The sequence below is a fragment of the Lontra canadensis genome, unplaced genomic scaffold (genome assembly GCF_010015895.1).
Source record: "Lontra canadensis isolate GAN:19392208 unplaced genomic scaffold, GSC_riverotter_1.0 scaffold7, whole genome shotgun sequence".
Lineage (NCBI taxonomy): Eukaryota > Metazoa > Chordata > Mammalia > Carnivora > Mustelidae > Lontra > Lontra canadensis.
The window spans coordinates 23754164-23779084 of record NW_022631001.1 but is presented as its reverse complement, the minus strand read 5'-3'; the positions used below and the strand labels follow the sequence as shown (position 1 = coordinate 23779084).

Below are 24921 nucleotides of genomic sequence, written 5' to 3'. Positions count from 1 at the left end.
GGGGAGTCTACGAAGTTCCTTTCCTGTCTGGAACAAGTAACTAGGGAGTTGGAGTGGAGCCGAGAGGAGAATGTGGGGAACCGAATTCCTAGGGATTAATTAGGGCCCTTCAGCGAGAATGGTTTCCCCGCTGGAGGCCAATTAGGGCAACTGGAAGTTTGGAAGAGGAAAGGGAGGTACGTGTGTATGGGCTGGAGGCAGGCCCATCTGTCCTGTGCTGGGCTTCATCCCTCTTGGGGAGAGCAGGTCTCAGAGGCAAACCGTCCACTTACAGGAAAAATACAAGAGCACATAACCACAGAAGAGTTTTCATCCTCTAACTCTGTGTGAGGTCTTTCATTGTTATCACAAGAATCACCCTCCGCTGGGTAGCACTGTCCTACACTGAGCCCTCACTAGGGGCCATACCCTAGGCCAGGCCTTTGCATTCAGCAGCCACCAGCAATGCCAGAGCATTCCAATTTTTCCACAACCCCACCGACGCTTGCTATTTTCCGCATGTGTGTGTTTCTTAACAGCGCCCATCCTAATTTGTGCGAAGTGGTTTCTCATTTTAGTTCTGATTTGCATTCTCCTGATGTTGTTGAGTGTCTTTCCATGTGCTTATTTGCCATTTGTATATCTTCTTGGAGAAATGTCTATTTAATTCCTTTGCCCACCTTTGAATTGTGTTAATTTTTCTGTTGTGAAGTTGTAGGAGTTCTTTATATATTCTGGATATTAATCCCTTGTCAGGTGTATGCTTTGCAAGTATTTTCTCCCATTCTGGGGATCGGTTTTTCCCTTTCTTGATAGTGTCCTGTGATGCGTAAAGGTTGAAACTATTTTTTTTAACTGGGAGATACGCATTGACTGTGCCTCGTGGTGGGTGAGGCTGCAGGCGGGAAATGTTATTACCATTATCATTGTTGCTGCTATTGTTTCAGGTCCGCTCCTGAAAAATGTTTAGGAGAAGGACACAGTGAGTGGGGTGGAACCAGCCTGGGATTCCGTAGCACCGTAATCCACTGTGATTCAGTCAATGTCCCTTCTAGAAGGGGAACTGAAGATGAAAAGATGTCATGAGGTTCTGCCAACACGCGGGAAACGACAGCCCTGAACTGAATCTGAAACTGGTACCAGAAAAGAACTTGCACAAGACAGAACTTCAGTAGTAATCTGGTGATACTCATGGAGTTGTTTATCTGGTGGTAGTGGAGTAAAGAGAAAAAAAAAATCCCTTCCACGTCCCCAGGTTAGATTCTAAGAGCTTATGGAGCTCAGAGGCAAGGCAACTTACTAAGTTGTCTTTTTTTAGACCTTGAGGACTGTGGTCCGATAGAGGTCTAGAGACCAATTTCAAGGACTAAGGCAAGTGCTGGAGAGTGCATGTGATTTAGATAGAAGAGCATGAGTCCAGATTCCAGTTGCTCAGGGGCAGTCAACAAGGAGACTGAGAGCCTTGCTGTCATTCTGCTTCCAGAAACCCTTTCTGACCACAACAGGATTGGTGAGACCGTGGAACACGGAAACTGGGAACAAATCCTCCCCTTGGCTGAGCTGCTTCACTGGATGAACTCCCAGCTACCTTGGGTTTTATGCAACAGGAAAACCGTTAAAATTAGCGCCATGAGTGGCAGAACATTGAACCCTGGAAATTGGAATGACAGTATCTGTGATGAGCCAGAGATGAGGTTATCTGTCACCCGGGTCCCCCAGATACTTTCACTGTACGGTCTGTCTGTCCCTGTCTGGACAAGCTAGACAGGTCTTCAAGAGGCAATCTGACATGGGGGGGAAAGAATAAGGAGCCCGGCTGGGCTGCTAGGGCCAGAAAGAGGAAAAAGAGAAAGACTAGAGGTTGTAGACACAACATAGTAACCGTAAAGGGAGACTTCTCTACTTAGCTCCCCATTGTTGTGGAATGGCTGGGAAATAAAAGAACTGTAAGGCTTCGATGCCCACACAGGTTTGGGAAGGAACGTCCTTTACCTAAGCAGAAGCTAGAGGAAGGGTCTGCTCTACTTTTATGACACGAGTGTCTAGAAACCAGAGGAAAATTTCCCGTGTGAGTGGTATTATAGTATTTGTTGTGGCAGTGAGTTTTCAGGCAACGAGGACCGAGAGGGTGGCAGTGTCAGACTTTTTTCTCGAAGGGGATTTCTGACTTGCTACCACAGCAGAAAAGGGCAAGGCTGATTCGCACTATCTGTTGGCAATCCTGGGGACATCTAGAAATACAGGAAGAAGAGACACAAGGGGAAAGATGGAATTTCTTGCTAGTCAAAGGCTTGAAGTCTCTGAGATTCAAAATTCTTGGAGCTAATGGAATTGTGATCACAATTATCTTCATAGTCTTGTGAGATTTGGGATTCATAACTTAAAAATTGAATAGAAAAATCCTTTATGTTTTATCTGTGAATTAAGGAAAGGTGGGTGCCTAGGTGGCTCAGTGGTTAAGCAGCTGTCTTCGGCTCAGTTCATGATCCCAGGGTCCTGGGATCGAGCCTCACGTCAGACTCCTTGCTCAGCGGGAAGCCTGCTTCTCCCACTCCCTCTGCTTGTGTTCCCTCTCACTGTGTCTCTCTCTGTGTCAAATGAATAAATAAAATCTTAAAAAAAAAGAAGGAAAGAAAATCATTATTTTATTATAATGGAGGAGAAACACCTAGAGCTGTATTTTGAGATTTTTTTTCTACCTGGCTATCTGAATTTTCTACTTTTCCTTCTATTGTTATTGGCATTTGTGAGTAGGTAAAGTTACACCTGTGAATCAGGGTTCCTCACATTCTTTGGGTCCTGGAGACTTGTCGTTTTGGTGATGGCTGCTTTGACATCCTTGTTCCTTAGGGCATAGATGAGAGGGTTGAGGACAGGGGTGAGAAGAGCATACACCACATTGGCCATGATGTGGGAGTTGAGGGGCAGGTCGGCCCTGTAGGCCACAGAGGCTATGGCAATGAGTGAGTAGTAGGTACCAACCACCAAGAGGTGGGAGCAGCAGGTGGAAAAGGCTTTTGAGCGTCCTTCTTGGGAGATGATGCAAAGCACCAAAGCCAGGATATGAGCACAGGAGAGAAGCACCAGGAGAAGGGGCAGGAAGGACACCTCCACAGTGATGCAGAAGCCCGTGAGGGTCTGAGACGTGGTGGCAGAGCAGGAGGCCTGGACCACAGCCAGGTGGTCACAGAAGCAGTTAGGGATGTGAGCTGCATTGTCAAAGGCCAAGCAGAAGTCTGCACCCCGGTGGGGATGTGCGGGAGGAGGGCAGTGAGCCAGGCTCAGGCTGCCAGGGTGGCATCGGTGTGCGGGTCATGAGGGCAAGGTATAGCCCAGGGGGCGGCAGATAACCACACAGCGGTCATAGCCACGGCCACCAGGATGAAGGCTTCTGAGCAGGAGAAGCTGTGGAAGAGGTGAATCTGCAGGAAGCAGGCGGGGAAACTGAGGAAGCGGTCCCCAAGCAAGAGGAGGGATGGCATCTTGGGGACAGTGGTCATGGTGCAGAGGATGTCCAGGGCTGAGAGACTGATCAGAAAGAAGTCCATGGGCTTGTGGAAGCTGGGCTATGCCACCACAGCCACTAGGATGAGCAGGTAGAGCAGGAGAAAGACAAAGAAGATAGGAAGAAAGAGGGATGTGGGCAGAAAGGGAATGCCCACCAGGTAGAAGATGGCTGAGGACTCCTCTGATCTATTACAGGCTATGGTCTCTGTGGTGGGTTACTATGGATGCCCAGGAAATAGGGAGTGGAAACATCTGGGGACAAATCATATCTGGAAATCAGAACAATCAATGCTTCTGGAATGATAATTTTGTGATTATCACTGCATAATTAAGGTTACACTCTTTTCTTTTATAATCAAGTATGGGAAAGTGTCTACAATATGCAACCATGTGTCACATGCTGGGTATCGAGTAAATACTTGAACAAGACAGAGACGGTCTCTAACTTCATGGAGATGTTTCTAGTGGAAAAAAGAGACATTAAGCAACGAATCACATAATTATTTAATTATAGTTGTGTTACATGTTATGGAAGGATTCTGTTGTCTCTGGGTGTGGGGCTCTTTGTCAGGTTACAGTGAAGAAAGTGACATTGGAAATGCCCTTGATGGGACCTGATTGGAGTCAGAACTGATGGTGGCTTCTCCCACAATTGGCAGCAACAAAGAATCCAAGACAGCATCTGTGTGACTCCATAGGACATAGGTATCTTCTGTAGCTTCCTGCTGACTGCTGCGGCTCAGCAGGGGGCTTTTGTTTAACCATTGCATGTCCACTACCCAGCAGGCCCCTGGCCCCTGGGCAGAAGTTGTCATGTGACTTGGGGGGCATTGACCATAGAGAGAAACTGGCTTGCAGTAGCTGCTCAAAGGTGAAAGAACCCCTCCCAGAGGAACCAGAAGGGATTCTGGGTTTTCAACCCACAGATCTGGGGCTTTGAGCTAAGGGAAATACTGATTTGCCCTCTCTGTTGGATTTGTCCCTTGGACAAAGGGCCCCGAGAAATCTATATAGATATTGGTATTCCTGTCTCACTAATCCCAGTGACTCCATGAGCAGTGTCCCCATGATTTTCCTGGAGTCACCTCCAATTTTTCTCTCTTCTCACAACACCTCTGTGTGGAAGACCAGCAATGTAAAAACTGGAAAAACATTTTTATTTTCAAATGCAACAATTTTCTCCCCAAAGACCAGAGAGTGAGCATAGTATGGGCAGAGGGTTGGGGCACTTGGGAGACTCAGTCAGTTAAGCATCTGACACTTGGTGGTGATCTCAGGGTCGTGGGATTGAGCCCCATGTCAAGCTCCACGCTCAGGGAGGAGTTGGCTTGAAGATTTTCTCCCTCTTCCCCTCCCCCCAGTCTCTCTGTCTCTCTGAAATACATAAACAAATATTTTTTAAAAAGAAAGAAAGAAAGGGACTTTCCCAGCTGCCACAGGCAACCTGCAGGGCCCCCAACCAGAGCTCAGGCCTTTGTTTCCAAAAACAGGCTCTTTCTTCTATGTCATGTTTCCTGGAGGATCCAGAAGTTCAAGTTTCCAGGGAAGAAACTTGAGGAGAAAATACCAGGACCAAGATTTTCTGTTTCCCTTTCCATTTTTATTCCATTGATAACATGAGAGAAATCTATATTTCATATTTCTTTCTGAGTCTCCCTCTGGCGAGTGCTGAAACAAGACATGGTATCTGCCAATTCAAAAGTTTCTTTGAAATCTTCCAGAAGTCAGACCCAAGGACCTTGCCCAAGAGTGAAAGTCCTCCGTCCCAAATTGAGAGGCTTATCCCTTACTCTCTGAACCCCACCCTGAGACGTTGGGCCTCTGGGATTTTCTCACACCTGAAGGGATGCGACTGCATAGCATGGGCATTTCTGCACTCAGAGAGGGAGTTGTGGCCAACAGTCCCGGGTGAGGCAGAATAGGACATCTGGGAGGCAGAAACGCCGAGGGTCAAGGCCAGAGAGGTCCTCAGGGTCACTGAGTCCAGCAGTTTTCTCTTCCCTCCTCTGCTTGGCTGCTTTGCAATCCCACCCAGAGGCGCACCTTGTCCAGATCTGCCAGGATAGGTGGTCTAAGGTCCCACAGCCCGTGTATCCACAGCCAGCCTAGATCCTGGTTGCCTCCATCTTGTGCACCCAATCTCTCTTCCTCATCCCTGGTCCTGGTTTATAGGTCCTGGCCTCTCTGCCTTGTTTTCCCACCCCAGCATTCTCTGCCTGTCGTGGGGCACTTTATCCCTAGCCCTACTCACCGGCTAACCCTGGTCCACACGGTATCTCCTGTGGTATCTCCATACAAGGCCTTTTTGCTATGGAGCCATGACCCATTAGACCCAAAGCTCTCTCTTTTTAGCTAGGTCTCTTGGGTACTTTCTTTCAAGATGGTCCTCCTATGGGAACTGTACACTCCATCCCTCAGAGATCAACTCCCTGGCATCTCTTAGGACATATACGGGGAGGGTAGGATTTGTCCCTAGACTTTGCTGATAACGAGATGAGTATCATTAACAGTCCTCAAGGGCTCAGCCCTTTATGCCAATGGTGTAGACTTTTTATTTTGATGGGAAGTCTGACTGAAATGCATGGATGTGTCATTTTGTCTACCTGACTTGGCCTGTTGGAACCGTCTGCTCGGTTGAATTCTCTTTTATCATTCTATATTCATTAATTTATTTACTCAACAATATTTATTGAGCTCCTAATCTGTCTCGGGTGCTGTTATTTGGTGTCCTGAGTGCAGAATTAGCTGCGTCTAAAGCGCAAGGATTCTTATCCAAGACTGGATCTTGAGATACGTGATTTTGGTGATGGCTGCCTTGACATCCTTGTTTCTCAGCGTATAAATGAGAGGGTTGAGGATTGGTGTGAGAATGGCATATGCCACGTTGCCCATGATGTGGAAGTCGAGGGGCAGGTCGGCCCTATATGCCACATAGGCTATGGCAATGGATGAGTAGTAGGTACCAACCACCAGGAGGTGAGAGCTGCAGGTGGAGAAGGCTTTCGAACGTCCTTCTCGGGAGCTGATGCGAAGTACCGAAGCCAGGATATGGGCATAGGAGAGAAGCACCAGGAGAAGGGGCAGGAAGGATACCACCATGGCGATGCAGAAGCCCATGAGGGTCTGGGGCATGGTGTCAGAACAGGAGGCCTGGACCAGAGCCAGGTGATCACAGAAACAATGGTAGATGTGAGCAATGTTGTTATATGCCATCTGGGAGGTCTTGACCGCTGCTGGGATGGGCAGGAGGAGAGCAATAAACCAGGCACAGGCTGCCAATGCAGCATTGGTCTGTGGGGTCATGTGGACAGGGTAGTGCAGGGGGCGGCAGATAGCCACATAGCGGTCATAGGCCATGACCACCAGGATGAAGGCTTCTGAACATGTGAAGCTTTGGAAGAGGTACATTTGCAATAAGCAGGCAGGGAAGCTGAGGAAGTGGTCTCCAAGCAGGAACAGGGACAGCATCTTGGGGACAGTGGTCGTGGTGAAGAGAATGTCCAGGGTTGAGAGGTTGATCAGGAAGAAATACATGGGCTTGTGGAGGCTGGGCTCTGCCACCACAACCACCAGGATCAGGGCATTTCCCAGAAGGATGAGAAGATAGAAGAGGAGGAAAATAAAGAACACAGGGAGAAAGAAGGTCTCTGGCAGAGAGGGGATTCCCACCAGGTAGAAGACTGGTGATCCATCCGCTGATCCATTGCAGGTTGTGGCCTCCATAGTGAAGCAGAGCTGGATTTCTGGGAGATAGGCAGCTGGAACATCTGGATCCTGGAGATATCTGAAAACCATAGAAACAAAGGACTCTAGAATGACATTTTTTAATGTTTATAGTTAACATAAGCACAATCACTTACAGCCAATTCTAGTAGACTGATTGTAAATTGTGGTATTTATTGATATCTATCATGGGAACCCCAAGTTCCTCCCTTTCTTCCTTGGTCAAATATTAATTACTAATTCATAATAACCTACCAGACGGAAGTCATTATGTTGTGTTCACGTGATACAGTGACGAAAGTGAGGAAAGCAGACGAAATTCCTACCTGAGAGATCACGTCTTACTGAAAAAGTCAGATCTTAACAGTTGATTACAGAATTATAATTGTGAAAAATGCTTGGAAAGAGTTCTTCTAGTCTTCATCCTGGGTCCCATGTTGTCTGGCTTGGGATGTCTCTTCTCTCAAACCAAGTCCTTACGCTTGTGTTTCTAGTTTTGCACTCACTCAAATTCTACCATCTCGCCGCCATCTTGTAAGGGCTGCTGTCTCCAAGGCTCTCCACAACCTGCTTCTGCTCATATACTTATTAAACCTGTTTCTTGCTTGTATGCCTTGAGTAGCGTTTTCTTCCATATACCTCTTAAGCTACGTATCTGGACTTCTATGTACTATGTAATAGGTCATGGTGGCCCAACTCTTGCATGGCAACAACTAGGAAAACTTGGAGAAATTACACAGATAACATTTTTTTAAATAAATTGGAGAAACATGGCTGCCATGAGGATGAAATGAATTGGAACTCCAGAGAGGAGGGACTCTCCAAAGTGAACTGCCAATCACCGGTTCTTATCCTTCCTGGGAATATTTGATTTGGGGACCATTGCGTGGCTTGGACTTGGCCCAGGCAGAGGGACACAGATGACGGAAGGAAAAAGGAGTGCTTTTTGGCAGTCAAAAAAGTTTTGTAAAACATACTGGAAATTTAAGACAATCTAAATGCTTAACAGGTTTTCCCCATGGAACAGCTTCTGAATCTGGGGGGGTATGCAAAAGAGCAGGGCTTGAGGCTTCCAAAAAAAATAATAAAGAGACTTCTAAAAGGTAGATCCCATGATGCTTAAGAGATTAGAGGGAAAGAGCCTGCCTCCAAAACATAAAGGTCTTATCCTCAAAACATTTTCAAAATTTCTGAAGCTGTAAAAAAAAAAAAAAAATCTGAAGCTGTGTGTGTGTGTGTGTGTGTGTGTGTGTGTGTGTTGAGGGAGTAGGTGTCAAGGTTGCTAAAGCTTAAGTTCAAAACCTCCAAAGGGTAGAAGCAAATCTACAATCTTTCAGGGCTGAGGAGACAGAGATCCGCCATGTTAACAATCCACAGCCCAGGAGGCCATACCTTAAGAACAAGAGCAAGTCCAAGTTAGAAAATGAATCTTATGAAAACTGAAACTGAACCTAACTCAAGCCTTGATTAGCTCAACTTTGTGGGGAGATTTGACTAAGCTGGGCTCAAGGGAGCCTTCTGGGTTGCTGAAAATATGCTATATCTTTAGCTGATCTATTTACATTTATATATCTATATTTGTCTTTTTAAAAAAAGATTTTATTTATTTATTTGAGAGAGGGAGAGAGAGAGAAAGAGAGAGAATATGAGCAGGACTGGGGGGCAGAGGGAGAAGCAGACTCCCCGCTGAACAGGGAGCCCAATGCGGGGCTTGATCCCAGGACTCTGGGATCATGATCTGAGCTGAAGGCAGCTGCTTAACTGACTGAGCAACCTGGGTGCCCCTATAGATCTATATTTGTATGTATATCAATATCTGTATCTGTGTCTGTGACTATGATGTCTGAATCTAGAGCTATAGCTATATTTATAGCTAGATCTATATCTGTACCTAATATTGTAGGCTTTATTACGCCTGAGTTATACCTTATTTAAACAAGCAAGCAAGCAGGCAAACAAAACCAACAGAATATTTTAAATCTTGCCTCTGTGTGTATGGCTTTTTGTCCTACTACAGTGAGAGGAATGGCAGAGGCAGCCTTATGTTGGAGAAGTCGCTTGCTGATAGGAGTCAGGGTTAAAGGTATATTCAATCCAGTGGCAGAAAGAAAGACTGGAAGGCTTTCCTGTGTGATATGATTTGTTCCCTCTCTGCTAGTTGCTGCTGCAGGAGAGCAGGATTTCCTGATGAATGGTAGCCTGTAGACTTCCCTAGCCCCAGATAAGAAGGAAACTTAGGGGTCTTAGGGGCCACTGTTGCAGAGAAAAACACAATATTCTTGTGACAGTGCCTAAGGCACAAGCCCCTACCTCAGGGGCTTCCCTTGTCAAGGAAGGAGAGATGTGTGCTTCTGAGCACTCACAGACCTGGAGGCCTTCAACTGACTGGGCATATGGATTCCTTTCATACACAGGAACAAGTCCATGGTCACTTTATATCATGGCCTCGTTAACCTTGATGATTTCTAAAACTACTCCCTCCTTGATTTTTCCAGAACTGTCCTGTTTCTCTGACTCGTGCTAAAACCTCTCTCATGTCATTGAATCATAAGAATACCAAACCTGAAAATGGTTGCCAGATTTTTTCTTTATAGACTGAAAGGCCAAAGGCTTGCCCAAGATCACATGGGGCCAGTCAGTCACAGAACGAGGACCAGAACTCAGGTCTCAGACTCCCAGACTGGGGCTCTCTCTAGATCATGTCTCCTGGACAATCTGGAAGTTTTCATTTGGGAAGAGATTGGGGCAAAATTTTTTCCTCTTTTTTTCTCCATTTCTAAGCTGATATTGGCAGCCACAATCAGAAATTTTAACTTGGGGGAAAAAAGTAATTTCAATTTGTTCTTTAATCTCTAGTGTGTGTGGTGGGTGGCCTGGCTTCTCCTTAGGGAGTGAAGGCTGGTAAAATGCCTTTCCCAAAAGACACATGGAACAAACCACTTCATTGTGAATGCTGCCTTGAAAGAAAAAAAAAAATACTGTGTTCTGAAGGTCAGGCCCCAGTCCCCAGGCAGGAGAGCAAAGCTGCTGCACCTCAGCTGAAAAGAGTTAATTCTCAGCTAAAAAGACCACCAGACCCAACCTGCCTTGGCCAGCTGACCAGGTTTTCCTCATAACCCCAAATGGTGCCAGCTGCATTTGCCTACATGTCATTATAGCTCAGAGGAGATGATTTGGGACTGATGGTCACTGAGTTAAGTAGAGCTGGGGTGTGAGGTGAAATAATTCAGAGCCAGCAAGTCCATCAGTAGCCCCTATCCTCACTCCTCTGTCCTGCTTCTACTCAACAACACTGGTAGAGAGGGCAAATGCTGTCTGAAGTTGGGAAACAGAGCGTCTTCTCAAGGTCAGCCAACAAGTTCACAGCCAAGGCGGGTCTTGAGACCAGTTTTCTGGCTTCTATGTGGTGTTCATAAGGATTTTTCATGAGAGAAGATGACCCCCTCGCCTGCCGTCCAAGATCGATCTTCCCGCAGCCTTATTTCTTCTTACTCTAGTCACATGGTAACTCCTTACTCTTGCCTTCTTCTTCTTCTGCCTGCCTCAACTCAAATGCTCCCTCTCCCAAGTGGCTTTGCTGGTCTTAGCTGGCTTGGGCCCTCTTTTCTGGCTTTCAGGGTCCCTGTGCTTTCCTTCGTCATCACTACGATCATACTGGGGGTGGGGGATGTCTCTGTCTCTTTCTGTTTCCGTGGGTCCACCAGGCCTGAGCACATGCAGGGCCATCACGGAGCCCAATTGTTTCTATTGGAAAGTGAGCCACCACCCCTACCAGGAGCTCGGTGGTCCAGAGACGGGAGCCAAAACGCAGCTTTCCCAGCAGGCCTTGAGTGGCTGCTGAATCATGCAGTCAGCATGAAGGGGTCATTAGGCAGGAGAGAGTTTTAGTTTGACCATTTCTCACACAGCTAGGGCACACAAATGGGGGTGGGGAGGGAGGGCTCAGAAATGGGCTGTGGTTTGCTCAAGGTCACACAGTAAGCCAGTGACAGAACAAAAACTAGACTCTCCACGGGGCTGGATTTCCCCTGGAGCTGAGGATCCCTCAGGAGAAGCCCTGGCTGCCCTCCCTCCTGGGGCCACGAAACAGACTCACCAGTGAGACTGATTTGCTCCCCCTGAAAAGCACTAAGGCACTTCCCTTCCCTAAACTCCTGTTTTCTCAGAATGCACCTAGGCAACAGATAGAGCATAAGCTTGGGCACCACTAGACAAGAACACTGAAAAACGTTTTTGCATGAATTTGGTATCTGATATTTTTGAAAAGCCCCAATGTAGCATTGTGCTCATAATCAGAAATTTCTGGACTTCCTTACATTTAGTTTGTGGTTTAGATGAAGGGAGTTCATGCTGAATATGTATTACAGGGGTGTTTTTGGTGCTTAAGGGCACTGAAGATATTGTTCGGGAAATTTCCTTGGTCAGGAATATCTGTGAACCACATTACAGCACTGGTGGGGGACAGAGGACAGAAAAAAACCCACTCACTAGAAGGTTCAGCCCTATGCTGCAATTTACATACATCCTCTCCTCTCAGCATCCAAGCCTGCCAGGGAGTGGTTATGTCTCTTGAACAAAGGAGAAAATGAGGGTCCATCCCCAAGGCCCCAAGGTCCATCTCTCTGGGGTGAGAGCAGAGGGTGATCTGGGGCTAGCCTGCAGCCAAAGCCTGAATCCTGCCTAGTGACCAAGAGCGGTGCTTCCTGGACCAGCTCTGCCTCTTGCCAGCTGTGACTTTGGGTCCCTGAGCCTCAGTTTTCTACCTGTAAAAGAGGGCTTTGGAAGAGATAGTCTCCTCTGGCTGAGTGAGCGTCTTGGAGCACGTCTCGTGTCTGGCCCGGTGAGGGATCAAAATGGCCGTCTCACGGCCCCAGCCTCTGAGGAGGGAGAGCGAGGGCCCTGTGGCATGCTTGCCCCTCATGGTCACAGCATCATCACGCTTCACCACAACTCCCAAATCCACACCATCCTCCCACAGTATTTTCACTATCCTGTGCCGTTCCCGTAGCCCAAGAGCAGGATATGTGCACGTGATAGAGTCTGGGCTCAGTAATTGGAGCTACAGCAACCTGGGTTTCCATTCTGGCCTCACCGCTTTCCACTTTCCCCCTGAACTGCAGTTCCCTCACCCGTGACTCACAGTGTTACAGATGCTTCACTAAATATTTCCCTTTCTTTCACTGTGATCGGCCTTGCCTCTCTGTGAGAAACTCTCACAAAAGCATCAGCCTCTTGCCTGTGACTGCCTATCCCTGCCCCTCCTGTCGGGGTGTCTGTCCCAGAGCCACACGGACCGGGGGTGCACCCTGGGCCCCTGACTATGGCTGTACACATCCCTGGCCTCTCTGAACCTGTGTGCTTCTGGAAAACTCCAGCCCCGGCTCAGCTCACCTGCAGGCCTGATCCACATTGCTGTCTGCTGTAGAGTCACCACACTTGGCCCTGGGGGAAGAGCCAGGAAGGAGCTGGGCCATGGCCCATTAAACCCTGGAGTCAGGGCCTGCTGGGGCCTTCTCCCTCAAGTTGGCTCCCCTAAAGGACTCCACACCCGCCAGCTGGGACCACCTCCCTAGGGTGGAGTGGGGGACGTGGCCCTGGGCTTTGCAGGTAATGGAAATAGTGTCATTAACAACCCTCATGGGTCCCAGAACTTTATCACCCATGTAAGAGTTCAATTCTTTTTTCCCATCTGGCCCCACAACAGCCAGGGAAGACAGGCAGGGCCAGGACTGTCCCCATTATTTGAGAGCTGAGGAAAAATCCAGTGAAGGGAAATGACTTGCCCAGGGTCACATGAGGGGCTGCTGGCAGAGCTGGAATTTGGGCCCAAGATTCCCATTGCAGTTCAGCTGTTCAGCAGCACATCGGCCAATGGCATAGACCTCAGTTCTTTTCAGTGATGTCTCTTTGGATAAATCCCTTAACCTCCCTGGGCCTTTATTTTCTTACCTGTGAAAAGGGTATAACAGCATTGCCTATCCTGCAGGTTTCTGGGAAGGTTTAGGTGCTGAGCTCGGGTCTAGCACATGGTAAACGTTCAGTAAGGGAGAGCTGTTATTTGGATGAACCAAAATAGGAAAACCCTGTTGTACCACCGGGACACACTACCACAGCTGTTCCAGGAGGGACTTGCTAAGGTTCTGTGGGAAGAACGTGGGGCAGGGCGGACTGTGCCCCAGCCTCAGGCAGGGCCCAAGCTGGGTCACAGCCTGTTCGTACCTCAGTCTGTCAGATTCTTTCCTGTGGCTCCATAGCTCTCACTTTCTGACTCTGTCACGCTTCCACTAATCTGTATAAAATTTAAGCAATTTTTAAAATTTCACTAGTAATAAATAGATCCCATTGTAAAGTAGTTTAAGCAATATGGAGATTTATAGAGTAAAAGGTAAATGCTTTCTTCACACCAACCCTTCCTCATATTTCCCCTCCCCCTGCCAAAGGTAACGATTTGGTGTTTCTTCCACACCTTCCCTAAGCATGCGTGTGTGGTGGGGCGGTTGGAGGGACTGCTTCGTTTTTCCTCTAACATAGAGTCATTTTGTTCTTAGGGTGTCACTTATATTCCAACTTACTGAATCTTGGAACCTTTCTGTCTGACATACTTCATTCTTTTAATCTGTTACTTGGTATTTCATAGTATGGATATGACACCAATTATTTCATGTATTTTCAGATTTCAAAATATTTCATCATTTCCCTGCCAATGAACATCTAGGTTGTACACAATTATTGCTATTCTGAACATTATTATAATTAATGTCCTTTTAACATGCATTTTGGGGATAGGTACCCAGATATTTCTCTCAGATAGGTCTTTAGAAGTAGAACTCCTGGGCCAAGCAGCAAGCACCTTTTGTTTTATTTTATTTTGTTTTGTTTTATTTTAAATCAACTAATTACTATATAGTGCATTGTTAGGGTCAGAGGTAGAGTTTAAGGATTCACCTGTTGCAGCAGGGACGTCCCAGCTTCAAACCCAGAGACTCCGAGAACATGAACTCCAGCAATGACTGAGATGACCTCGCTGCACCTGGACCTATTGCTGCTGCCCGGACCCAGGGCAAAAGCATTTCAGCCCACAGTAGAGACTTCCAGAAGCGATGTCTGCCAACTGTAGATTTACAACTGCGGGATGCAAGATTACTAAGCCATTGGCAGCTTCCTGGAAACCGAAAGAATAGTACAGCAGAGGCTGTAGCCCCTTCTGATAGAAGGAACTTCTGAGGGGACTGAAGACGGTTTGGGAAATTTTGTTGAAGAACAAACCAGAACTTTCTTTGGTCTCTCCTCCTCTCCAGATCTACTCCTTCCAACTGAAGAGAGGAATTTTGGTTTGGGATAAATTTGTATATGTGGATCTTTGCTTCACGGCCACAAAGGTAAAAGCTGAGGGTTTTTCTAGGGGAGGAGATCTAACCACTCTCAAGTTAAAGGCAAAGAATTCCCGCAGAATCACTGGACTGTTAGGTGGATTTTTGTTCTGTTTTCTGTTCCTCAGACATGATCGAGCTCCTTGTGTGTGTGTGTGTGTGTGTGTGTGTGTGAATAAAACGATAGAAGTTTATTAAGTGAAGATACAGAAAAAGCTCTCAAGAGTGAGAGGGGACCCCGACAGGGTTGCCCACGACAGAGCTCCTTAATAAACACCTATTGCAATGATGGTGTTGTATGGCAACAGAAGGTAGCTGCACAGCATAACATCTAGACTTTGTCGAACACTATGTTGTAATGTTGTGCATCAACTATACTTCACTTAAAAAAAAATTAAAAACCAGGTTTGTACATAAACAAAAACAAAAACAGGTGCACCTGGGTGGCTCAATCAGGTAAGTGTCAGACTCTTGCTTCTTGGTGGGGTTGTGATCTCAGGCTCATGAGGTGGAGCCCCACGTTGGGCTCTGCCACAGCAGGGAGTCCGCTTCGAATTCTGTCTCTCCCTCTACCTCTGCCCTCCTCCCCCTTCTCTCTCTCTCTCTCTCAAAATAAATAAATAACATCTTTAAGAAAACAACCCCCCAAAGCCCCCAAAGCCAGCTTTTGGCAGCATGAAAAAGACTAAAGTCTTTTTGGGGTGTGATGAATGAAACTAATGACAAGACTCGGTTATTGGTAGGAAGGGATCACAGAGAAAACAACCATCATTTGAACTACGGTAGGTCAGAGAAAGCAAACCGAAACCAAGATTTAGATCCCTTTCAGGTTTCTAATTTTATTTCGTTTTACCGACAAAAATGAGCCAAAATAGAACTAATCTGGTGGCTGAGATTTCTTTGCAAAAAGCCAACACTTTAAGACTTCCTAGTATAACATTAGGGGATAAAATATGATTTACTTTATTACCTCTGAGAATGAAAATGTCCTCAGGCTTCTAGGAAATGATGGGCTGTTCGATAGCCATGGTAACAAATAGTCCTCAGAACTTGTTTTAAACCTGTTTAATTGCTCAATGACAGCTTTGCACTAATATTCACGTTCCTGAAAGCCAGCCAGTCTAAAAGTCAGCCACCCAGCAACACCCTCCCCCCAGTAACCACACTTCCACCACCGAAGGCAAACTGTTCCCTCAATACCAGCACCCCTGAAGGTCCACCAGCCCCTCCCCTCCACATCGTCCCCAGCCCTGTGTGAGATCAGCTCCCCGTGTTCCTCAGAACCGTATGCTGGAACATTCCCAATGCTTAAGCTGGTGGTAAGTTCAGCCTTCTGTATTCAGGTGTGGCATGCTGGTCTCTGCCTTTGACATTTTGTATTTATGTCTCTGCGGTGCAGTCGTAATGTTCCCTCCTTCACTTTTGATTTTAGTAATTGGGGGTCTTTTCTCTTTTTTTTCTTAGTCAATCTACCTAAATGTTCATCAATCTTATTGATGTATTCGAAGACCCAGTTTTGATTTTGTTAATTTTTCCCATCCTTTTTTTATTTGTTTCCATTCTAATCTTTATTGTTATTTCGTGCCTACTGCTTGCTTTGAGTTGAGTTTGTTTTTAAAGAAAAATGATAAAAGAATAATTTCTTAAAGTAAAAATTAGATTATTAATAAATAATCTAATAATAATAGATGGTTAACTTGAGATTTTCTTCTTTTTTCATATGAGCATTTATGGGTCTACATTTCTCTCGAAGCACTTGTTTTAGCTGTATCCCCTGATTTTGGCTATGTTGTGTTTTCATTTTCTACAAGATATTTTCCGATTTTCCTTGTGATTTCTTTTTTGACCCATTGGTTTTTTAAGGGTGTGCTGTTTAATTTCCACATATTTGTGGAAGCAGCATTCAGTGATAGAGTTTTTATTATTTTAAAGATATATAGAATAGAATAATGGGCAGGTTATTTAAAATATATATGGCTTGGGACCAAAATATCTAGTTTAGTAATAATGATGGCTTCAAAGATGGAACTAGACCGGGTACTGTGGACAATGCTGGGAATATATTTGAAGAACATGTAAGAGGAGGATAAAAGAAATTAAAGTGAACCATGCTGTTTGAAACATAAACAGAAAGCACAAAATAAGAATTTAGCATATTATACGCATTTTACTTAGCATCAAGAATATAAGAAATTAATGCAGAGGAAATGGTATTACCATAAATATCATTCTTGTAATGGAATCATAATCTCATGACTACATAAGTATTTTCACTACGTGTAAGTGGTAAGTGGAACCATCTTTAGAACTCAACGTTGTAACCAAGTTTAGAAGCATTTTAAACTAGCATTTGACATTTCAGAATTCATTTTTTAGTGTTTTTTTTTCTTCCTTCCTTTCCCGATAACATTGAGATATAAAATATACCATATAGTAGGCTCATGATATATGTACTTGATATATGTCACTTAGCAGACAGATTTTATTTTCTTGACAAGAAGCATAGGTAGCCACTTATGAGGACAGATAAATGATCAGATTAAAAAAAAAATCAGATCATTGCTGTCTGAAAACCAGTTGGCTTATGGAATTATCCTAATGCTTGGATAAAAAAAGAAACCTCCACTGGGAAGAATCAGTAACACTGGGACATCAGTCCCACATACCTTGACTCAGGATGAGCCCTGCACCCTTACGGAGAAGTGAGATGGATTTTAAGAAAGCATTTTCCTGGTGTACATGTATCTTATCCAAGCTTAATGTAAGAGCTCTTCACAGACCTTAATTCTGGCAGGCAGTCATCTGATATGTCCCTGGTTTGTTCCCTCATTTCCTCTTCCTGACGATTTTTTTCTCTCTTCAATTCACCAATACCTCTTCTGTTGTTATTCCAGCCAATCAGGAGAGGAGTGCACGGAGTCCCATCCCATGCTCACTTGCCTGCCGGCATCCATGCCTGCCTTCCTTCTGTCTTCCAGCCTATTCCCCTGGACTAACTTTTCATGCTCCTACCTAAGGCCAGTCTCTCCAGCGATGACCCTGTCCTTCTCCCACCACCAGTTTTTTTTTTTTTTTTTTTTGCTCGAACAAAAACTTTATCTCCACCAACTGTTGATTAACTTTTCAAAATCAAGGTGCAGACCAGTCTTCTAATATGTTACTATTTCTCCAAGAAAGAGATAATATAGCTGTATTTATATGTTGTATATGTGTGTGTAAGTCTATGGATATGCTTACATTAAAAATGGAAAGAAAAAAATGAATAAAAATAATTTTTGTAAAGGGAATGCAACAGGTGGAAGGAGCAGAAATGGGGACAGGAGTTCACTAAAAATGTCTTGATTCACAATTTTGACTTAAAATTGCTACCATCGTGGCTTTAAAAGACCCCATTGCTGTTTGCTGAAATTCTCACTCTCTGCTAATGCCCTTGCTTCAAGTCCCATCACACGCTGCAACTTTATCACAATTTGCTAAGAAAGATTTTCTTTCTTTAACACATGCCACAAGAATGTCACCGCCTGAGCCATTCACTTTTCTGAGAGTGGTTTTCCTTCCTGCCTTTTTCAGGGGGCACTGTAGTTCTGTCCACCCTTTTTTGACCTATGGGATTTCTGAGGAAGACTGAGTGGCAAAGTCTTCTGTGTTTGCTTGAGTGAGAACTCCATTTCTTGACTGAGGTGGGGGTCTAAGCTAAAAAAATCAGCACCCCATGACAAGGAGTCCATCCCGCATTCTGGTCAGCTCCAGAACGAAACTTCTCCTTCTTGATGGGAGCAGCTCAGGGCTTCTGTTCAGTCAGTCCATATCTGCCATGTTGTTAACTCCATGAAGACTCCTAAACAAGCAGTAGCAGGTGCCGTAGGTTAATATATATTTACGGGAGACATTTTTGTCTTGGATTAAACACCATCCTCCATGCTCCCACCATCCCCTGTGCTTCCCTTTGATACAGCACCTAACACACTGTGCTATTCCTCCTCGAGTCCATCTTCCTCACTAGATTTTAAGCAAATTGAGGGCAGTGACTGTCCCAATCTCTCTCTGTGGGTCTCTAGCTTTTACCACATGGTCATGCACCTCCCAAAGGTTAATCAAAATCTTCTTAAATGGATAGACAAACAGGGAAAATTATATTGGGCAGCTCAATGCTTACTACGAATGCAAAAACCACCACAAACCATCCTACCCATGGAAACACTTGGACTGAACACTGAGAGCTACCATTGCAGCCTCTGCCTGATGGCATGATGTCTTGTAAGAGTTTATTATGAAATACAGTATTCATATGGAGCCACAATGTATAAGTGTATAAGTCTATACAGAGAGTTTGATTGTAAAGTGAACAACCGTGTCACCACCATTCAGGGGAGAATGAAACTGACAATTCCTCAGAAGGCCCTTGGTGCAGCTCTCTGATTCACATCCCTCTCCCTCTCTTACAGCAATAACCCTGATTTTTTTTTTAAGATTTTATTTATTTATTTGACAGAGAGAGATCACAAGTAGGCAGAGAGGCAGGCAGAGAGAGAGAGAGAGAGAGAGAGAGGAGGAAGCAGGCTTCCTGCCGAGCAGAGAGCCTGATGTGGGTGGGACTCGATCCCAGGATCGGGATTTTGGGATTCCAAAACAGATTGGAAAAATACAGAGATTCTAAACAGATTGGAAAAATATAGAGGGCGCCTAGATGGCTCAGTCGGTTGAGCATCTGCCTTTAGCTCCTGTTGAGTCCCGCATTGGGCTCCCTGCTTGATGGGGAGCCTGCTTCTCCCTCTCCCTTTTCCTGCTGCTCCTCCTGCTTATGCTCACTTGCTCTCTCTCTCTCTCTCTCAGGTATGCAGTGAAACTTCTCAGATCTTAAGATTTTCCAGGCAGGAGAAGGTCATATCCGTCCTCCCCGCGGTCTGCACCAGGTCCTGAGCTGCCGGAGGCACACCGCCCCAAGGCGCTCCCCAGGCAAAGCCTGAGGGGACGCCTGAGATCATGACCTGAACCGAAGGCAGAGGCTTAACCCATTGAGCCACCCAGGCACCCCTGATTTTTGTTTTTATAATAAATATGTCTTCTCTTTTCTTCACAGTGTATGTCATCTCTATCTATTGATAAAAAATATAGTTTAGGTTTGCCTGTCTTTGAACTTCATATAATTGGAATCATGCTATATATATCCTTTTGAGTCATGGTTCTTTCGCTCAACACTAGATTCTTTCATCTCTTTCTGGGAGATACTCATGTTGTGTGTATATGTAATTCCTTCATATTTTTTTGGTGTACAGCATTATGTCTTATGAACATTTTACAAGTTAGAGAAGAAATTAGCTATGCCAAATAATAGAATATGTGTATCTTCAACATTGTAAGATAGTGATAAAGTGTTTTCCAAAGTAGTTGTGCCAACAAACACGTCTACTATCGGAGTATGAGTGCTCCGTCAATCCTCATGTTTGCCTCCTTGGGCTTTGGCTGACTTTGACATTTTAGCCAGTCTGATGGCTTTCCAGTGGTATTTGTTGTGGTAACTTACTCCTCTCCTGTTACTGCTAGGTTGAGCCTGTTTTCTTAGATTTATTGAACATTTGCTTGTGAAGTATTTGCTAATTTACCTAATGACTTGATTATTTTAAAAAATTGACCTGAAGGAATTCTCTATATATTCTGGATGAATCCCGAGTCCTTTAGTTGGTCATATGCATTGCAAATAACTTTCTGTTCTGTAGTTTGGCATTCTACCCTCTTCCTGGTGTCTTTTGATGAACAGAGATTCTATATTTTAAAGCAGTCAAATGTATCCTTTGCTTTTTTCTAGCTTCAGAGCTTTAAAAAAACCTTGCTTAAGAAATATCTCTCCATCCCAAGATGAGGACTGTAGTCTCCTATATAGTTTTGTAGTTTTGCCTTCCATATTCAGGTATTGAATGAGATTGCTTTTTGTGTTTGCTTGAGTTGAGAGGCAATTTCATTTTTTGATATATGGATACCTGATCGTACTGATACCATTTATTATATGCCTGTCTTTACAATGATCTGCAATGTCATTCCCTTCATATATTGATTGTTCATATATTTAAGGGTCTGATTCTGGGCTTTCTCTTCTGTCCCATTGACCCATATGTCTATTCATGTCTTTTTTTGAAATTTAAAGATCTTTTATTTATTTATTTGATAGACAGAGATCACAAGTAGGCAGAGAGGCAGGCAGAGAGAGAGGAAGGAAAGCAGGCTCCCTGCTGAGCAGAGAGCCCGATGTGGGGCTCGATCCCAGGACCCTGGGATCATGACCCAAGCTGAAGTCAGAGGCTTTAACCCACTGAGCCACCCATTCATGTCTTAATAACTAACCTTTCTGTGTTCTCATCTTTATTACTATTTTAGCCTTATATTAAAAAATCTATTTGATACTTTTATGAGACTGGCACACTGCCCACTGAACTATGAAAATGATAATTTTGACACTTAAAAGAAGATAATTTTTCTATTTTATCTGACATTTTTCTTTCCACAGAAGTGTTGATTTTATAACTTAGTCTATCATTAATGGAAATGGAATCTTCGATGGTATATTTTGGGTTCTACTCTACGTCATTCTTCCTGTCAAGAAACTTTTTTGATGGCATTCTTTCTTTTTAGCACACTGGTATCTTGGTAGCAGAATTAGCTACATCTAAGGATAAACGGTCTCCAGAATGCCCTGGGTCCCAGACACTTGTTGTGCTGGTGATGGCTGCTTTGACATCCTTGTTCCCCAGGGTGTAGATGAGAGGGTTGAGGACAGATGTGAGAAGAACACACACCACATTGCCCACGATGTGGGAGTCGAGGGGCAGGTCAGCCCTGTAGGCCACAGAGGCTATGGCAATGAGTGAGTTGTAGGTACCAACCACCAAGAGGTGGGAGCTGCAGGTGGAGAAGGCTTTCAAACGTCCTTCTCAGGAGCTGATGCGAAGCACCAAAGCCAGGATGTTGGCACAGGAGAGAAGCACCAGGAGAAGGGGCAGGAAGGACACCTCCACAGTGATGCAGAAGCCCGTGAGGGTCTGGGACGTGGTGGCAGAGCAGGAGGCCTGGACCACAGCCAGGTGGTCACAGAAGCAGTTAGGGATGTGAGCTGCATTGTCAAAGGCCAAGCAGGAAGTCTGCACCCCGGTGGGGATGTGCGGGAGGAGGGCAGTGAGCCAGGCTCAGGCTGCCAGGGTGGCATCGGTGTGCAGGTCATGAGGACAGGGTATAGGCCAGGGGGCGGCAGATAGCCACATAGCAGTCATAGCCACGGCCACCAGGATGAAGGCTTCTAAGCAGGGGAAGCTGTGGAAGAGGTGGATCTGCAGGAAGCAGGCGGGGAAACTGAGGAAGCGGTCCCCAAGCAAGAGGAGGGATGGCATCTTGGGGACAGTGGTCGTGGTGCAGAGGATGTCCAGGGCTGAGAGATTGATCAGAAAGAAGTCCATGGGCTTGTGGAGGCTGGAATCTGGCAGCCTAGTCCCTGCCACCACAGGTGAAGGAACATTCTGGGTATGGTGATGTTGATGGACCCTTACAAGACTTTGCCCACCATTAGCACTAGAACCTTGAGTGCAGTCATTCGGCACTAGCCCATCTGGTTCGGAGATCTCTACATGGAAATTCCTGGATGGAGTTTTTAGATCTGAGATATCGGGAAGATAACAAGTTCACTGGTTGAGGATGACGAGGGTAAGGTCTGCAGTGAAAACCTGACATAATTTGCCATAAGGTTCCCTTGATTCTACCTTCCTCCCTCTGAGCCTAGGATTGTCAGTGGTTTCTGATAGAGGCTTACAGATCATGAGCTCTACAGAACTGGTGAGAACACTTCTTTGGGGACACTGAGATAACCATTTCTGTACAGCTCTGAATTTGATTCCTCCTCTATACCCCACTCATTCTTGTCTCACTCCATCTGGGCTGTGATGTTGTGTCTCTTGAATCAGTGTCCCTTGTCCCTATATTTCCATTCCCTTAAGGATTCCCTTTCTGGGCCATCTTATTGTGGGAGGGATAGGGAGAGTGGCTCCCTCTGAGGAACACTACAGACTGCTGTCTCCTTAGCCCAAGATTGGCTTCCTTATCTCTGGAGCCGCTAGTGGAGCGCTCCGTCTATCCCCATGTAACCTGGGTGCCTGTGACCTGTCTTTGTATCCTGGCTATTTTGTCATATCCAGGGAGCAACCAGAACTGATTTTCCCAATTGTCCCAGAACTGTCTGTTTTTAGTCCCGAAATTTCCATGTCCCAGGAAATCGCTCTGTCCCCAGCAAACCTGAATGATGGTTACCCCAGAAGGGTAGAGGTACTGTATATGACTTTGGGGGAGGGAGTCATTTCCTGAATTGAAGATGAATTCTCCCTACAGGGGGAAAAAAAAAAAAAAAAACAACAACCCGGCCTCCAGGGACCTTCCATATGTCTTTCCCCTTCCTGGCTGCAGCAGCTTGGCAGGTGTTAGTCATCAGCCATTTTATGCCCAGCACCCCGGAGCATTCCTTTCTTGGCCCCAGTTCAGAGGGCACTGCAGAGAACCAGTGTCAGGAGAGCTGGCAGATCGCTCCACAGGGAGGCACCCTGCTCCCCGAAGGCGACTGAAGAAGGTCATCGCTCAACCCTGGCCGCTGGCCCGATTCCTGAAGGGAGACTCTGCAACCCCCGGAACTGAGCTGCAGGAGGTGTGGGCTCGCCCTTGACCTTGACTCTGTGATCTGGGGCCAGGGTATATTGACATTCAGATCACTGCCTCTCTCTCCCAACCACGGCATGAGCAGTGTTGCCTGGTTTTCCAAGACCACCTCCTGCTTCTCTCTCTCTTAACAAAACCCTTCTCATGTCACAGGATGTGTAAGAGTGGAAAGGGCCCTGCAGAGAAGCCAGTCTCCGGTCCTTTTTTCACAAACGCGAATCTGTGGGGCTGGGGGTGGGGAACAAGCCCAGGTCAACAGCAGCTCGTTGCCAGACTTGGTCCTGGAAAGCAGGCCTCCGGGCTCTGGTCTTGGCCTCCGTCCACCAAGCTTGGACACCTGGAGAACTGGGAAGCTCTGCTTTCCACCTAGGGAAAAATTAGGCCAAAGGTTTGATTTTCCTCTGGATTTCTTAGGCTGATGTCAGAGACAACTATAAATTTCTATTTCCTTCTGAGGGTGTTTTCCAACAGTTTCAGATGGGTTGGTTACCAAACGGAGGCCCTACATGTCTAGAAAAATGTTCTTTTCGAGAAATGCCTTAGGGAAGAGATGGATTGGCCCAGCTGTGAGGAGAAAGTCATGGCAGCCAGGCCCCATGTCCTGAGCGGAAATGTTATACACCCCGCACCTGGTAAAACCAGCTCATCGGAAAGCCTCAGGAAATATTTTTTAATAAATGAATTTATGACTGAAATGGTTCACCTGAGGGAAACTCAACTTTTTCCCCTAATGGACTCGTCGGCAGGGTTTTCTATTTTCTTTTAGCACTGAAATTGATCCAAACCGCGTTCCCTGTGAGTTGCTGTGAGTCCAAGCGGCTGTGCCCTCCGCAGACTGGGCCCGTGGGAGCTGCGCATGCCGGGTTTGCTGGGCAATCACGGCGCCTCAGAGCCAGAAGCCTCCTGAAACCCCATTAGGACTGTCTGATCCCCATTCATCTTTTCCCCAGTTCCATTTCTCCTTGTCTTTCAAACTAAAAAAGCCCAGAGAAGGGAGTGACTTGCTCAAGATCACACGGGGGTTGGTGGCAAAACCACGCTAGCAGCCACATTCCTGGCTCCTTGCCCAGGCCCCCGAAAGGGACCACCTTCAGGGAGGCACCGCAGCTTCCCCGTCTGGAGGCCCAGATCATTCTGGGAGTTGTCATCCACGTCTCCCTCATTGGTCTGTGGGTTCCTTGGGGCTGGAGATTGGCTCTGAGCCCTCTCCTAGAAAACCAGCTTCTCAGTGGGACCCATCTTGCTTCTCGGTGATTCCACAGAGAGACACTGGAGCGTGGCTGTCCCCACAATCTCAGGGAATCCTCTCCAGCATTCCTGCAGAATCAGACAACACTTGACTTTATGAAGGCCTTCTGTTGCTGATAGCAAAGGAGAGGCCCAGAGTGGGGCTATGACCTGGCTAAAATCACACAGCAAATTACAGGCAGAACCAGCCTGCCCAGGATGCTATAAATTGGGGCAGAAACATTTTAGCCTATCTCCCTTCTCTTAGAGCCCTTCTCATAGGGGTGAGAGTCTCTACCTTCTTGCCCCCCTAAAGCCTGCCTTCCCAGAACCTTGTCCTTCCTTGGGCTCTGACCAGCTCCGGGCACTGCCTTTGTGCCCAAGACCTCTGCAGGGTGGCCCAGCTCACCTGCAACACAGGCCACTT

At 46.1% G+C, this 24921-nt stretch overlaps 1 protein-coding gene and 2 pseudogenes across 1 annotated transcript; all 3 read right to left on the bottom strand.

The window, feature by feature from the left end:
- Window positions 1–2739: 2739 nt before the first annotated feature.
- LOC116865269 lies at window positions 2740–4317 on the bottom strand (annotated as a pseudogene).
- A 1920-nt stretch (window positions 4318–6237) lies between these two features.
- LOC116865268 (olfactory receptor 2AT4) lies at window positions 6238–7209 on the bottom strand. The gene has a single exon (XM_032853554.1). It carries the CDS (start codon window positions 7207–7209, stop codon window positions 6238–6240), a length of 972 nt encoding a protein of 323 aa, XP_032709445.1.
- A 13993-nt stretch (window positions 7210–21202) lies between these two features.
- LOC116865267 lies at window positions 21203–24125 on the bottom strand (annotated as a pseudogene).
- Window positions 24126–24921: the final 796 nt, after the last annotated feature.